This window comes from Falco punctatus (genome assembly GCF_963210335.1).
Source record: "Falco punctatus genome assembly, chromosome: 8".
In the NCBI taxonomy this organism is placed as follows: Eukaryota; Metazoa; Chordata; class Aves; order Falconiformes; family Falconidae; genus Falco; species Falco punctatus.
The window spans coordinates 64,364,290-64,377,205 of record NC_137588.1 but is presented as its reverse complement, the minus strand read 5'-3'; the positions used below and the strand labels follow the sequence as shown (position 1 = coordinate 64,377,205).

At 37.3% G+C, this 12,916-nt stretch overlaps 1 protein-coding gene across 6 annotated transcripts in view; it reads left to right on the top strand.

The window, feature by feature from the left end:
• Positions 1-12,916, top strand: part of TCERG1 (transcription elongation regulator 1) — a 34,936-nt gene that overhangs the window by 4,056 nt on the left and 17,964 nt on the right. For 2 of the 6 annotated variants that reach the window (XM_080400628.1, XM_080400631.1), the window contains 7 exons: positions 1,345-1,497; positions 1,701-1,950; positions 4,625-4,867; positions 8,664-8,726; positions 10,083-10,283; positions 11,555-11,670; positions 12,815-12,903. In XM_080400628.1, the coding sequence (XP_080256754.1) occupies positions 1,345-1,497; positions 1,701-1,950; positions 4,625-4,867; positions 8,664-8,726; positions 10,083-10,283; positions 11,555-11,670; positions 12,815-12,903 (1,115 nt within the window). The remainder of the gene's footprint in view (positions 1-1,344; positions 1,498-1,700; positions 1,951-4,624; positions 4,868-8,663; positions 8,727-10,082; positions 10,284-11,554; positions 11,671-12,814; positions 12,904-12,916) is intronic. The other 4 variants (XM_080400629.1, XM_080400630.1, XM_080400632.1 and 1 more) reach the window with 4 other exon arrangements.

Below are 12,916 nucleotides of genomic sequence, written 5' to 3'. Positions count from 1 at the left end.
TAATGGCTTTTTTGTTTGTTTTGAATTCTGTCCATATACTCGTGACTTCCTTTATAATAGTATTTAACAAAAGTCAGAGTTGGTACATTAATTTTAAAAGCAGTTTAAAATACCACTCTTACATCAGAAATTTTGATCTTGGGGAAACTTCTAAAAGAAGCCGAAAGCAGACAGAAACCAAGGACACGGCACACACTGAAAACTGCCAAGGGTAGCGCTCCAGTTCTCAGTGCAGGGGTGCAGCTCAGGGTCTGTGTTTGTGGCATGTCGTACCAAGCCACCCAGTCGCTGTGACACTGGATTTCCCGTGCACATCCTGGCTTCAGCAGAGCCCGTGTCTGGCTGCATGTGTGTGTTTCACTCTCGGGCCTGTCAGTCATGAGTACAGAGCTCGAAGGCTTTTACCAGTGAGCTGTCTTGGCATTGCCTTTGTGAAGAGGAAATCTTTGGAATCACAAGTTCAGTTAGAGCTGGAGTGATGGAGATAATTAGGTCAGCTGTAGGTGTATGCAGAATAAGTTAAAGAACTTGGTGTGTTTTCTTGACTCTTTTTACAGGGAAGTATTCACTGTACTTGTTATGCACAGGAAATTTCAGAGCAGGCTGGATAAACATGTAGAATAAAAGAATTTCGAATTAGAAAGCATGCATTCAGGCTTTCAGGTTACAGTGATATGCAGGGCAGTTCTGGATTTCTTATGATGATGTGATAACAAAAATTAATTTGATTTTTTTTTAATTAGCACTATTTAGAATTTGAGTTAATGGGAAATTGAGAAGTATAATGAATTGTAGTGAAATCTGCTGCTCTGCTATGCTAACAAATCAGATGCTTACTTGTAATTTAAATTTTTTTTCATATTTGTTCACTGGGAGGGTCACTGTTTAGCTGTTTAGCAGTAGATTTGATTCACAGCTGGGCCTGTCTGAGTGGCAGTTATTCAGGAACAGGTCTTCCATTCTTTCTTGCACTGGGAAATTTTCTCCTTTTCAGGAGAGGAATTTTCTTTCACCTCACTTCCTTTTGTGCCACTTTTTTTGACACTTTGTGTTTACGTTAGCATCTCAGAAGCTAAATGCTTACTGCAGCTGTTCTGCCATAGGTGGTGGCTTGTCAGGAAGCGCATTCTCTGAGCTGGTAGCATTAGGTTGTTAAAAAAGCTCTCAAGACAGACGGAGTTAATCTTACTATAGTTGTACTGCCTGTTGGTGCTCTAATAAAGGAAAACTCTGATAGAAAATTGTTATTTAAAAATATTTTTAATAACAATTTTTATAACAATTAATTGTTATAAAATAATTATTGTTATTATAATCATCATCATCGTTATTATATGCCTTTAGAGACCACCATTTATGCCTCCTCCCATGGGTAGTATGCCACCGCCTCCTGGTATGATGTTCCCTCCAGGAATGCCGCCTGTCACTGCCCCTGGGACACCAGCAATGCCCCCAGCTGAAGAGATATGGGTAGAAAACAAAACTCCAGATGGCAAGGTAAGATGGTTACTAGAAACAATAAAGTAATGGGTGTTTACTGCTGTTATGAGCATGTTGTCATACCCAGTCTGGCACTGTGGTAAAATCCTACGCTTTTGCCTCTTCTCTTCCTATTTTTTAAAACAGGAGGAACCGGACCATTTATAAATGCTCCTCCTCCAGATACGCAGTTGTTTGATGTTGACATTCTTAAATTGTAGGTCTATTTCTATAACGCGCGCACACGTGAGTCTGCGTGGACTAAGCCAGATGGGGTCAAAGTTATTCAGCAGTCGGAGCTGACACCGATGCTGGCTGCACAGGCCCAAGCCCAGGCCCAAGCAGTAGGTGCCTCCACACCAACCACCAGTAGTCCTGCATCTACAGCATCTCCCTCCACGTCCTCGAGTACTCAGTCCTCCACAACCTCTACTACAACCACAGCCACTTCAGTTTCACAGACAATTTCCAGTGAGTAACTGAGGGTTTCTCAAGTTTTACAGTGGTGGGGCTCCTGCACTGGGGTATTACTGCAGCAAAAACTTGGTATCCAGGAGGAAGCTGTTTCAGCATAAAGTGGAGTATGAGTTTAAAGTGCAGTATTTAATCCAGAAGAACCTTGCATGCAATTTCCCCCCCCCCCCCCAATCTGAAAGGTCTTTGTATAGTTTTCTTCTGCTGTTATCACATCATCTCAAAGCTATTATGCATCCATTTCCTTTTGACTATAGATAAAGCTAAATGGTTTTTAAAAGTATTTTTTAAGAAAAGTTAATCTGGAGTAGCAATTACAGCTGTAGCCATTTCCTCTTTGTTTCCAAAATGGCATCTATTGCTCTAAGAGGCTCAGTCTTTTGAGTGCTACTCCTGGGCTGCAGAGAATTGGTTGATTGCAGAATAGAGCTTCTTCTGGTGTATTAATTAGCGTTGTTACTCTGACTAAGCCTTATAAGTTCCCATTTGCTGGAGTTGCACAAAAGAGGAAAAAGGAAGTCTTTGAAGCCATTATTTTTCACTCGTGACCTTTGAATTGTAGGCTGAAGAGTACTGCCGTTGATGTGGGTGGGCCTTTGATTTTAAGGGTTTTCCAACTGAGGGAACCTCAGGAGGAAAGGGGACTGAATTTATGCAGCATGCACATAATGCATGTTTAAACATAGTATCTGCATATAATATAAATAGCATGATTTATACCATACTTTGCCATATATATGCTAATAAAGTGCCTGCAGTGCAGAGCATCTATATAGAGATGTATGTTATGCACTGTAGACCTATTTGCACATGAGTGTGTCAGCAGCAAACAATAAGATCAGCTAGCATGAAGGCAGCAAGGTGTGCTCGTTAAGGAAGTGTTTGGTCAGAGTTACTGTCTACGCACAGGGCTACTGAAAGCACAACATTTACGCTGATCAGGAATCCTATTGTTTGACAGTCTTGATCATTGTAGCTGCGCTGGCAAAAATGTGTGTGCTGAGTCAGGCTAAAGTGCAGAAGATGAAGAATTGCTGCACTGTTCTGACTCCAGCTGTAGTGTGTAGTTGCTTCTTCTAGAATTACTTCGTCTTTTTCCTGTAACAGGTGAGACAAGTCAAGCTCAACTCACCATTTAACCCAAACTTCAGACGTGTGTATGAAAGGGAGTCAGATTTAGGTAACCCTCAAATTATGCTTTCAGTTAACACCAGAGGGAGGACAGATCATTAGAGTAGCAAATAATTTGTATTGCTGAAAGCATTTTGTGGCTTTTATTTAATTTGAAAGGTAACTAGTACTGTGTTCAGCTGTGTTGAAATATAGTCTATTCTAACCATTTTGCTGAGTAACAAGAATCAGGTAGGAGGTGAGTGTTAGCTTCTCGCCTAATGCCAGGCCTTTTAAGAACTGATTCTACTTTTGGAATAGTACTTTATGCATCTTCTCTGAAGTTAAATATCCTAATATCAAATGCTGAGAATCTGTTCCTCTTCTACCTGTTCTACCTGCTAAACTTTGTCTTTGCTTTCAAGAACTGTTACTGTTGGTGTCTGTGCCTCGGTGATAAAAATTTTATCATTTAAAACAATTTGGTAACTCTCAGACTTGGCCTGTAAAAACCCCCTGGGACTTCTGGCTGAGTCTCATTTTTGTCTGGTACTGATTTGACTTAGGTCTTAAAACAAATTACATGCTGACTGTCTGCTCTGTTTCCCTAAATTTTAGGCAGCAGTAAGAACTTTTACCCTTTCTGAAACACTTAACAACAGATCCAAAATCTTTATTTAGATACACTGATACTGGTGTGTTATTGGGAGTGCTTCTGGTAGTCACTAAATATTGAATGAAATGCACAGTATGCCCATATGTAATATGGTCATAAGTTGGTGTGGTGTTTGTTTGGTTTTTTTTAATTAGCTCATTTTTACAACAGATCCTTCTCCTTTCCACCAAATCTTACAGTGTAAATTTGCAAGGCTGGTCAATGAGTTTAATCAGTGTTGTCTCGAGTTCCTGTTTGCTAGTGCTTTAATATATAACACTATTCTCACTTAAGTGCTGATTTTTGTCATGCTGCAAGGATTATGGAATTGAATGCTAGTAGTGTATTTCCCCACTGGGAGGCACTGAAGACCAAGAAAGTTTTTGCAGCTTCTGAACAAGTACTTTCCTTTACCTTGCTTATTTACACTTTTTTTTATTTGACATTTTTCTATTCTTGAATCACAGCTTAGTAAGTGTAGTTTTAGACAGATGGTTGTGCTGCTGCCATTATTGTTAGAAAACAGAACCTGTTTCATTTACCGTAGAGAGCAGCCTTTTTCCACTTGAAACTCTGTAATGTTCCCTTTCTGTTTCTCTGAACAGGGATGCAGAGTAGAATTTTATTTTGGGCTGTATTTGTCCTTTGATACACCCATTCTACTGCTATAGAGACTTGTTAGGCGTAAAGAATGGGACAAAGTAAAATATGAAATTGACTTTCTTTGTGAATATTTAATGTTACAGAGAAGGCAAAGGGTTTTTTTGTCCAAGAGTGTCTTCCTGCTGATTATATCTAAGCATATCTGCTTATATAACGTCTGTTGGGAAACAGAGTGCCAGTATGTTTGCAGCAAATATATTGTAGTGTCTAAGATACAAGGTGTTCTTTGTTTTTTTTTATCAGCACCTACCACACAAGACCAGACCCCGAGTTCGGGTGTTTCAGTTGCCACACCATCAGTCAGTGTTTCAACCTCTGCTCCTTCTGCTACACCTGTGCAGACTGTACCCCAGCCAGTCCCACAGACATTGCCTCCTGCAGTTCCTCATGCAGTACCTCAACCAACTGCAGCAATTCCTGCTTTTCCACCAGTAATGGTACCTCCATTTCGTGTCCCCCTTCCTGGCATGCCTATTCCACTTCCAGGTAAATTGGCAAACTGTAATTGTTTTGTCCGCTACATGTCCATGTTGTCAATTTGTTTGCACTCATGTGTCCACTGTGTACGGAACTTGCCTGAATCCTCTCCACTCAGAGTATTTTTGAAAGAATTCAGGGTTAGCAGACAGACTTTTTAATTAACAAAGAACATAAAATTTTTTGACTTCTAGTTCTTTGATATAATGTATCAGAAAACAGCTGCATTTAAACATGTAAACCTTTTCCTTTTAGATAACAGGAAAATGTAAGAATTGCAGTAAACACTTTTTAATCTCATGGCACATGTCTATCTTGTAATCCTATTAAAAAAAAGTGAACTTTTAGACAGAATCCATATGTGACTATGAGAATATTGTAGCACTGTATTTTGCAAACTGCAGTATTGCTAAAAATTTTTTCTACTTGCTTTTTAGTCTTGTGCATAAATATTTGTTAGGATGTGGATTATAGCCATAAGAAAATAGTATATTTATAAGCAGGAAAAATTACCGTTCGAATGCATTTACCCTGAATGATGTTAGGTATTTCCAGTTCTCTTGGTTTGCAGCTATCAGGTATGATGCTGAATGTGATGCAAAATGTTGAGGTTTAAACTGAGGACTGTAATGAAGGCATTCAGGCTGCTAGGGTAGTATTTGTAGGCTTTAGATGTAAAGGCCATTGAGAAGAAATAGTAGATGGCAGCCCAGGGCTTCCTGGGTAAATAATATTTTCTGAAGTGAAGTAATTTTAGGCCGACAAAATTTTGGACTCAACTGCTGTTTGTAATTGCTGCATAGCTCCACTTAAAAGGTTGCTAAAGCTACTCCTTGCTTAAATACCATGTTGCAGTTTGCATGGGTATGGCTGAACTCCTGTTCTAGTACAAAAGTAATTAGTGTTTTTTCATTGTGCGGTAACAATAAATACATACCAAGAGCTGATGATTTTCTGTTGCAAAGGAAGGTTTGAGACTGCAGTTGTATTGGATACAAGTTAGTTTCTGATTAAGAGTTACAAAGAGGCAGCTCTGAGCAAAGAGTTTCTGACTCCTGTACAAGCTGAGGTGTCTTCTTCCCTGCTGTCTTTCTAACACATTGATCCAGCACATATGGAGGCCTTTACCTTCCATCAAATAGGAAGAAATTGGATGAAAAAGTAATCCTTTCGAAGTTTTGATGCAGAGTGTAACCATCAAAGTAGTTAAAATGAGTATTAGTTCTGCTAACTAGAAGAGAGGATCAACTTTTAGTTGCCTCATGCTTTTAGCAGAGTCTTCTAAAATAAGGAGATGAAGCTGCTTTAATCTGTTAACTTGCTTGAAAAGGAAATTGCAGTGTAGTACAGGAAGCAGATACTATTCTGAACATAATATTCAAGACTGGAAAAAATATGGGTAAAGGGTAGAGAGAGAATTCTGGTGTCTGTATATTTGTGAGGTTTGAAAGAACAATAGAAAGGGTTAAGCCTTAAAGGTGGTCAGCTGAATGTTCTTAGCTGCAATTTCTGACACTGCCAGGTACCTCTGAAGGGTATAATCCTCTACTCAAGTGTCAGCTGTTAGGTAAATGTTAATGGTCAAAGCAGTAGAGTGCCAGTGAAAACAGGTACACTAGGGTGTGTGCTTGGGTTGGGTTTTTTTGTAAGCTCTCAGTCAAAAAGTTTTGTGAGTAGTGTAATACAGAGGGAAAGACAGCAAGAACATCGATCTTCTTAAGCTTATTTTTGAAAATTATTTTTTTTTAGAACTTTCCTGCTAGCAAGCCTTATATCTGGCCTCTTCTGTTCCCATGGTGAGATGACCCTTTTGGGTGGAACCCATAATACATAGGAAGGAATATCTAGCAGTAAAGTGTGTGCTTCCACTAACAAGTCTGACTTGTCATTTTGCCTGATTACAGAATAAAATCGGCCTACTACTTTCAGCCAGTTCTGGCTTGAGTTGGTTGTAGTGGTTAATAAACACTGTAAAAAAAAAAAGGGAAGACTTTAAAATTTTTTGTAGTAACAAGAAACAAAAGAGAAGTCAAAATTTCTTCATGGCAGTATAAAGTGAAGTCAAAAAAGGCTTACAAAGTTTTAATGTGTAGATATTTGAGGCTTTCAGCACTAGATATAGTATCAGCCAGATTTCTTTCAAGTTAGAGACAGAGCTGAACAATACCATTGTCAAGTGTGATTTCAAAGTTAATCTCTGTATTATACTGTAGTAAGACGGAACAATGGAAGAGTTGATTAGTGGTATCTCGTAATCTCAGATCTTAAAAAGTAAGTCTGCTTTCTCTTAATTCATATGTTAAAAGTTAGTTGTGTGTTTGAGAATTAACTTGACAGAGGAAATGGCTTGGGTATTTGCTAAGTCTTATCTGCGCTGCAGTATCTCTAATTTCAGTGATCTCGCAGATGACATTATTTATACTGACCCAGTTTTAAGACATGCTGTAACTTCCTTAACAAAACGAATTTTCAGATTAATTTTCAAGTACATAGTGTAAACCTCCCACCCCCAAAAATTTAGACAAACACTTCATTCAATGCTGTTCAAGTCAATGTTTTTGTGTCTCAATTCATACCTTTATTTTTTTTTTACAAAACTAGTTTTGGATTCTTTCATTGAAATTATTATTAAAAAACATTACAATTCTGTGTTCTCACAAATACTTTAAAAATAAATTGGCAGTATTTTTATATGCTTTCCATACTAGATCCCTCATGAATAAAACCAGAAATTACTTCGGTTATAAACACAGGGGTTTAATTTCACATTGTGCCAGAGGATTTCCAACTTCAGATGATGAATTGAAACCATTTAAGGAAGTGTCTGAAGTATTTCAGTTTCCCGAGCGTCCAGACCAATGTAGAAAGAACTTCTACAGTTTCCTTCCACACCTTAAAATGAAAGTTTTTGGAAACATTTTCACCATATCCCTATCTAATTTCCTACTGGATTTTGCATCTAATTGAAGAGGATGAGATGCTTTCTTCTCTGCGGCATTTCTACATAATTTCTTAATGAGCTGGAGAGCAGAACAGTGCATGATGCTACCTTTTTGAAAGCTAGTCATGCTGCTTTTAGAGCATTTTTCAGCTCATGACTTTCTTGATAATGAAAAATAAAGAAAATGTTTGCTGCCACTGCCCTAGTGCAGCTTTGTGTACCTCTGCAGCTTCATTGCTTTTATTTCTTCCCCCTCCACCCCCTCTTCTTCCACCTCCAGCCTCTCTGTAATGACCCTCATAACCTCAGCTTTCCCTCTGGGTTGAATTTGGCTTTTGCCCCGCCACACCTTGCTAGTCTGACTAGTTTAAATCTGTCCTTCAACTCTTACTGCTGCTTCCTAAATGCAGCAGCAGCCTGAAAATCGCAGGGACCGTTAATTTCACTTTGTTGCTGCTCCCCGATGGATCTGGCTGAGCAGAGGCTGTCAGTAGAACACAGCGCCATCAACAGTATTTTCCCGTGGTTACTGCCCTACAAGGAGAGCAGTTCCCCCTTGAATGAACTTAAACCCCTGAGTCTTCATTGAAACACCTTTTTTCTTTTTAATGACATCCCACTAATGTGCTAAACAGCTGGTTTAATGTAGGCAGAATGTTGCTGCAGCTTAAAATTAGTTTTATATTTGATCCGGCATAAAATGTTGGAGGAAAAATAATTCACATTTTCTTGCCGGGAGGCTTTCTCTTTGCCAGCTGGAAATGGCATTCTAAATTGTAGCAGGAAATCTGTAGCATCCAGACTCCCAGTGGTAGCTGACATACAATGGCAGCTTTCCAACATGCTTGCTTATCCATTTTACAGGTGTAGCAATGATGCAAATAGTCAGCTGCCCGTATGTAAAGACAGTCGCTACCACCAAGACCGGTAATTTTCAAAACCATCTTAGTTCGTTTTGTCTGTAAGTTGGCATGGTAGTGAATGTTGTTGTTTATCTTTTATTTATTTATTTGCTTCCCCAATTGAATGAATATATATACTTTATTTTCAAAACAGTATAAATGCAAATATCATATTTGGCCAGGAAATAACTTTCCCAAATAACTGTTAGTGTTAGCTTCTTTTATACAAAAATTCAGTACAGTTTCCTGTAATCATTGAGTTCTGTAATAACTGTGAATCTCTTCATGCCCATACTTCTTAGTTATTAGTTTCTTGTGTGTGGATTTTTGTTTTTCCTACTTCCACATGTATAGTGACATGATTGTGCTCGCATGTTGGTGTGCGTGTATGTGCGTCTTAGTATAAATTTTCATTTTCCACATTGTGGATTTAAGAAGTCACTTACTGAGAATACTTTACAGCAATGCGTAATGTGTGCTTTTCCATTATTTGAAAAGATAGACTTTTTCATAGAAGTGTTAAAGGCTCAAAATTACGATGTTTTAGTTCTGGTCCTATTAAATTTGTTTTTCTAGAACTTGTCATTCAAAATATGTTCAGTATATCCATTTTGTTGGGAAGTAGAGAAATAATAGATTAATACACCATTCTGGCTTTCTTACCTTTGGATATTTGCTTGCCATTTTGCTTTAGGACGTCAATAAAATGTTTGGTTTTTTTTCCAATCAGTCTGCAGTATTAAACAAAACCATCACATAATCTCAAATTACTTCATTCTCATCAGTTTTTATCCAAGGCTGTGAATTAATGTTAACTTCCATTAAGTCAGGATTTAAGATTTGTCAAGAATCTTAAGATTCTTTGTCAAGAATCCATATTGCATGGCTCAAATTCAAGCCACTGTTGTCTTTTTTTTTCAAGAGCAATAGGAATATGTCTTAAAATGACAGCATAATTAAACAGTGGTGCAGATTTTTTTTAAAAAAGTAATTATTTTCTATAAAGATCTAAAATACTTTTTTAATAAATACAGCACTTAATTTTAAAGTATTAAAGCAAATGTCTGAAAATTAACAAGCTTTGTGCTTGATTTGTGCAGAATTACACATTAATCAAAACAAAAAGCTATCTAATCTGCCTGCTAATATGGGCATTATTGGTTATAAAACATGGGAAGGAAATATAGTAACAGGGTGTTGCTTTCCAATTTAATTTTGAAAACTATCTTTATATTTATTTATATAGGTTGATTATTTGTAAACTAAGTCAGTAAAGCCCTAGGTATTGGTTCTTGGGTACTTCATTGTCACTTACTGTTTTCTTTCCTTTCTTCCTTTCTTTTTTCTTTTTTTTTCTTTTTTTTTTTTCTTTTTTATGCAGGTGTCTTGCCAGGCATGGCCCCTCCCATTGTACCTATGATCCATCCTCAGGTTGCTATTGCTGCTTCACCTGCTACGTTGGCTGGAGCAACAGCAGTCTCTGAGTGGACAGAGTACAAAACAGCAGATGGAAAGACTTACTATTATAACAATAGGACTTTGGAGTCGACATGGGAAAAACCCCAGGAACTGAAAGAAAAAGGTACTCTTCTTGGGTTTTTGTTGGTTTTTTTCTTCTCTTTTAATACAGCTGTATACTACGCAACACTGCTTAGACCATTAATGATTGCGTTTGAAAATGTGAATGGGCATGTTTTTAATCCCTAATCATTTGGGAATATTTCTAATCCCTTATCTCCTTTAAGAATATTTTGAAATCCTAATTATAAGTATCCTTTCAAGTTGGTCTCAAGTCTGAAAGTTATAGTTTCTTTGTATTGTGAGAGTATTTGGTTCTAGAGTTGCTTCTGAATCCTGACATGCTTGGGTAAATGTGTATTATCACTCCAGTAGAACGTACGTACTTTACATACTCACATGTTTGAGAAGGTCCCAGTTGCAGAAAGATGGACAGTGAGGGGAAAATTCAGTTGTTCTAAAAACTATAAACAAGGAAAGGATGAACATCATTGAAATGCTAGATTTCAGATCTTTAAAAGTCAAGTATATAAACAAATTTGGAATATGAGTAAAAATAAATTACCTCCCCCGTCCACATCCCTAGGTTTTATTCTGGTCATATTCCGTGACTTTTTATTTGAATTCACATTATATTCATGGGTGATTGGAGGGAAATTAGTCTTGTATCATAAATAAGATGGAAGGGGCAAAAATCCTGTGGCTTTTATGCAATTTATAAATTTGTTTTAGGAAAACAAATCCAGTGAGAATCTCGTTTTATTGGCTGCTGGACTCTTTATTTACAAGAAATCTTTGTTTAGGTACATTCAGAACACTTACACAGTTAGCTAGTTTAATACCCATTTTTCTAATAATTTACATTTAAATAGTAGGTCTTTTTACTGAGGTGAAAACATCTAAGACGGCAAATACCAATTTTGCTGAGTAAAGATGATACTTATTTTTTTTAATGGGTGCAGAGCAATCCTAAGATGAGTCTTTATCAATTTTCTCTGATTTCCATGGTTTTTTGTCAACAGGATTTCAAATCTGCAAGTGTTCTTTGGTGTTGTGCTGTTGGTTGATACGTTTATTGGTGTTTCAGCTGCTTCTGTTGGTACTCTTTAGTTAGCTTTTTAGAATGATGGGCTGCCTTATGCTATTTCGTTTTCCAGTCCCAAGTGGATCTTGGTACAGAAGGTAACGATGTCGTCATAAGCAGACAATGTAAAGCCCAAGAAGGACAGAAAGTGGTGAAAATGCATTAAAAATACATTGGTTGGTGGTTGTGCTTGGAAAATACTGATAAAAATTTGTTGTGGCTCTATAACAGTTTCTTAATACTTTATTCAGAAAAAATGGAAGAGAAGATTAAAGAGCCAATTAAAGAACCGACGGAGGAGCCTTTACCAATGGAGACAGAAGAAGAAGAGCCAAAAGAAGAACCTATAAAAGAACTTATAAAGGAGGTAAAAGACCTTGCAACCAATAGTCAGTATTGCCATTTTGAATCCTACATCCTACAGGTGTGGATGTATATGTAGACCAGGCATATTGACAGGAGACATGGTTAGTAATTTGAGTTCTTAAATTCCTGGGGTGACTTTGAAAGCCTTCCTTTTGGACTCATAGCTTTTTTTTTTTTGTAATTGTCTTTCTTTGTTGTTGTTGTTACAATAAGGAAAAAAGGACATTTAAAAGAAAAATACAGACTTTGTGAGTTAAGAAATTATTAAGAACACGGAAAAGAAGTTGGCTAATTATGCAGACATGATGTTCTCTCGCTGATTTTAAGGTGTTCAGAAAAATGAAACTTGTCCTGAATGTCTGAAATCTTTAAATGAATAGCTTTTTCTCTATTCCTTTACTTCTTTATTTTGAACAGTTCTGAAACAAAGGTTACACATTCTCCACCTGCTATAACTGATCAGTTTGGTCTGGTAGGAGCACATGGCCTAGCAATTGTCTGTAGTGTTTACATTGCAGTAAACAAAATTAACTTTTTTCTTGTAAGCCATTCTGTCGTGCTGAGAAAGCATAGTTCTTGAAGGTGCTAAGGTGTTTAAATAAAAATTAAAGCTTTTATACTGATTTTTGTGGACTTCAACACAGCTTAGTAGGCAAAAAACCAGAATTCAGTTGATGTTTTTTATTACCGCTCTACCCTGTTTGCTTTTGAGGTAGTTGCTACTTTGTTTATTTCTGCTACAAAGGTTATTGTGGATTTTTGACTGTTCTGTACTACATGTCTCATTTTCAAGTAAATTTTAAAGAATAAATCAGAATCTCTTTGTGAGAAACTACACCCTTGTTCCTGTATTCAGGCCTTGACTCAAGGATTCATGCAGATCTCGGAAGGCGTTTAAATAAGGTTGCATTGAAGTCGGAAGTTAAGTAAACACTGAAGAGGTTTTCTGAATTGAGATTTTTGAATAGCAGTTACTGTTGAAATTCCAGTGCTTCTGTTTTAAGCTTGGATGAAGTGTAATTGCGAACTCTTTGTTAGCATTGTTTCAGAATACATTTGCTTGTTTAAAACAAGTAAGTTAGTTCATAATAAATAATTAGCTAGCTGTCATTGCCTGAATCCTGTAACTTGTTTTCTCGCTTGAGGAGCCAAAAGAGGAAGAAATGACTGAAGAAGAAAAAGCAGCTCAGAAGGCCAAGCCGGTGGCAACCACTCCTATTCCAGGAACCCCGTGGTAGGTAATGGTT